Here is a 1,353-nt window from a genome sequence, read left to right on the forward strand (position 1 = left end):
ACAGAAAAAGTTTAACAGTTTGAAAGTTTAACAAACGGTACTGATGCTCAATACTGGCCCAGTAAGTCCCTTTAATTTCGTAAACGAGCGGTATCCCACCCGGTAACGATATCTCCTACTCTATAGGCTTAAAAGGAATGTTCATTCTATTGCGTGACTCGACAAAAGATGTTTAGAGTGCGCGTCTCCTTCGACGTACAAAGCGCGGAGAAAGCGGGGTTTAATGCGACTTCGAGTGACTTCGAGAGGGTCTCGAAATTGACGATCGAATTCCCGAGGCGCTTCTAAGGAGATTCCTTCGAGGCGAGGAATGTCCGAACGCGGTTTCGTAGGTGCCAGTTAGTGTTCCGCAGACGTCGTCCCGTCTCGATGACGATGAGAACAACGACGACGTCATGCCGATTAGTGAGCGTTGTCCAGTGTCGCCTCTGGATGACAGTAGACTGAATACCTTGCTGGTAGAACGAGCGCTTCTAATTCGGCGGTGAGGTGTCGTCTAATCATATGCTTCGCCGGCGGTATACCCAAGGCGGTGGCCATGGTGTCGCCGGTGAACGACGGCTCCAATACAACCAGAGCACCGTGCACGCCCGAGTCTGTGGAAGAGTTTTTTTTTTGCTCGTTAAATATAAATGACATCGATAGTTCGCGTAAGTGTCGTCGGATTTAAAGGTGAAAGGTAAAAGGTCGATTTTTCAGTTTGCATATTCTGTGTAAATTCTTATTCTTAGAAGTGAGATATGTTGCAATCACACCGCAATAAAATCGGTTAAAAAGATGTAAAAACAAAAAAAAATATAAGAAGAAAATATTCTTATAATTATAATTAGGTATCAACATTTTTAACCGAATATGGTTGTCTTTACTTATTTAAATATTTTTACGTTTTTTTAGTAAATTTATATATTAAAATTTTGCAAACTGTAATCAATTATCATATATGGTATGTGATATTAGATTACAGCTTGCAAAAATCTTCGATTTTAATGAATATACAATTGATCTCTCCGAAGTACAATTCACCTTTCAAGTTCTCGGCGTATTCCGTGAGATCGATATTCCTCGCCCACCGAATGAACCTTTGATTCGTCCAGACCAAAGGATCTGTGTCAACTTGCTCGCATTGATGTCTCCTGACAGCTAGGGCCTACCACAGAAGCACAACGTCATCTCTTTGTTGGTAATATTCAACCGCAAAATTACATCGTTCGATTGATCTTCATAGAGAACTGATTATTCAGCCTTTATCTTCGTAACATGTTCCTAATGAGCTCTTGTAATATTGCATTATTTCGATTTGCATCGTCCGCGGAAATTCACTCACCTGTCGATCGTAGTTCAGCATCCGCAGCA

At 41.5% G+C, this 1,353-nt stretch overlaps 1 protein-coding gene across 1 annotated transcript; it reads right to left on the reverse strand.

Annotated features, from left to right (window-relative positions):
- Positions 1-451: 451 nt before the first annotated feature.
- LOC105461545 (kazrin-like) lies at positions 452-1,345 on the reverse strand (the record flags this gene model as incomplete). The annotated part of the gene is made up of 3 exons (XM_011708046.1): positions 1,325-1,345; positions 1,024-1,147; positions 452-596 (listed from the first exon to the last, which is right to left on the reverse strand). Coding segments are annotated over exons 1-3 (290 nt in total), but the record flags the coding sequence as incomplete, so codon positions are not given.
- Positions 1,346-1,353: the final 8 nt, after the last annotated feature.

The sequence above is a fragment of the Wasmannia auropunctata genome, unplaced genomic scaffold (assembly GCF_000956235.1).
Source record: "Wasmannia auropunctata unplaced genomic scaffold, wasmannia.A_1.0 LD284952.1, whole genome shotgun sequence".
NCBI classification, from domain to species: domain Eukaryota; kingdom Metazoa; phylum Arthropoda; class Insecta; order Hymenoptera; family Formicidae; genus Wasmannia; species Wasmannia auropunctata.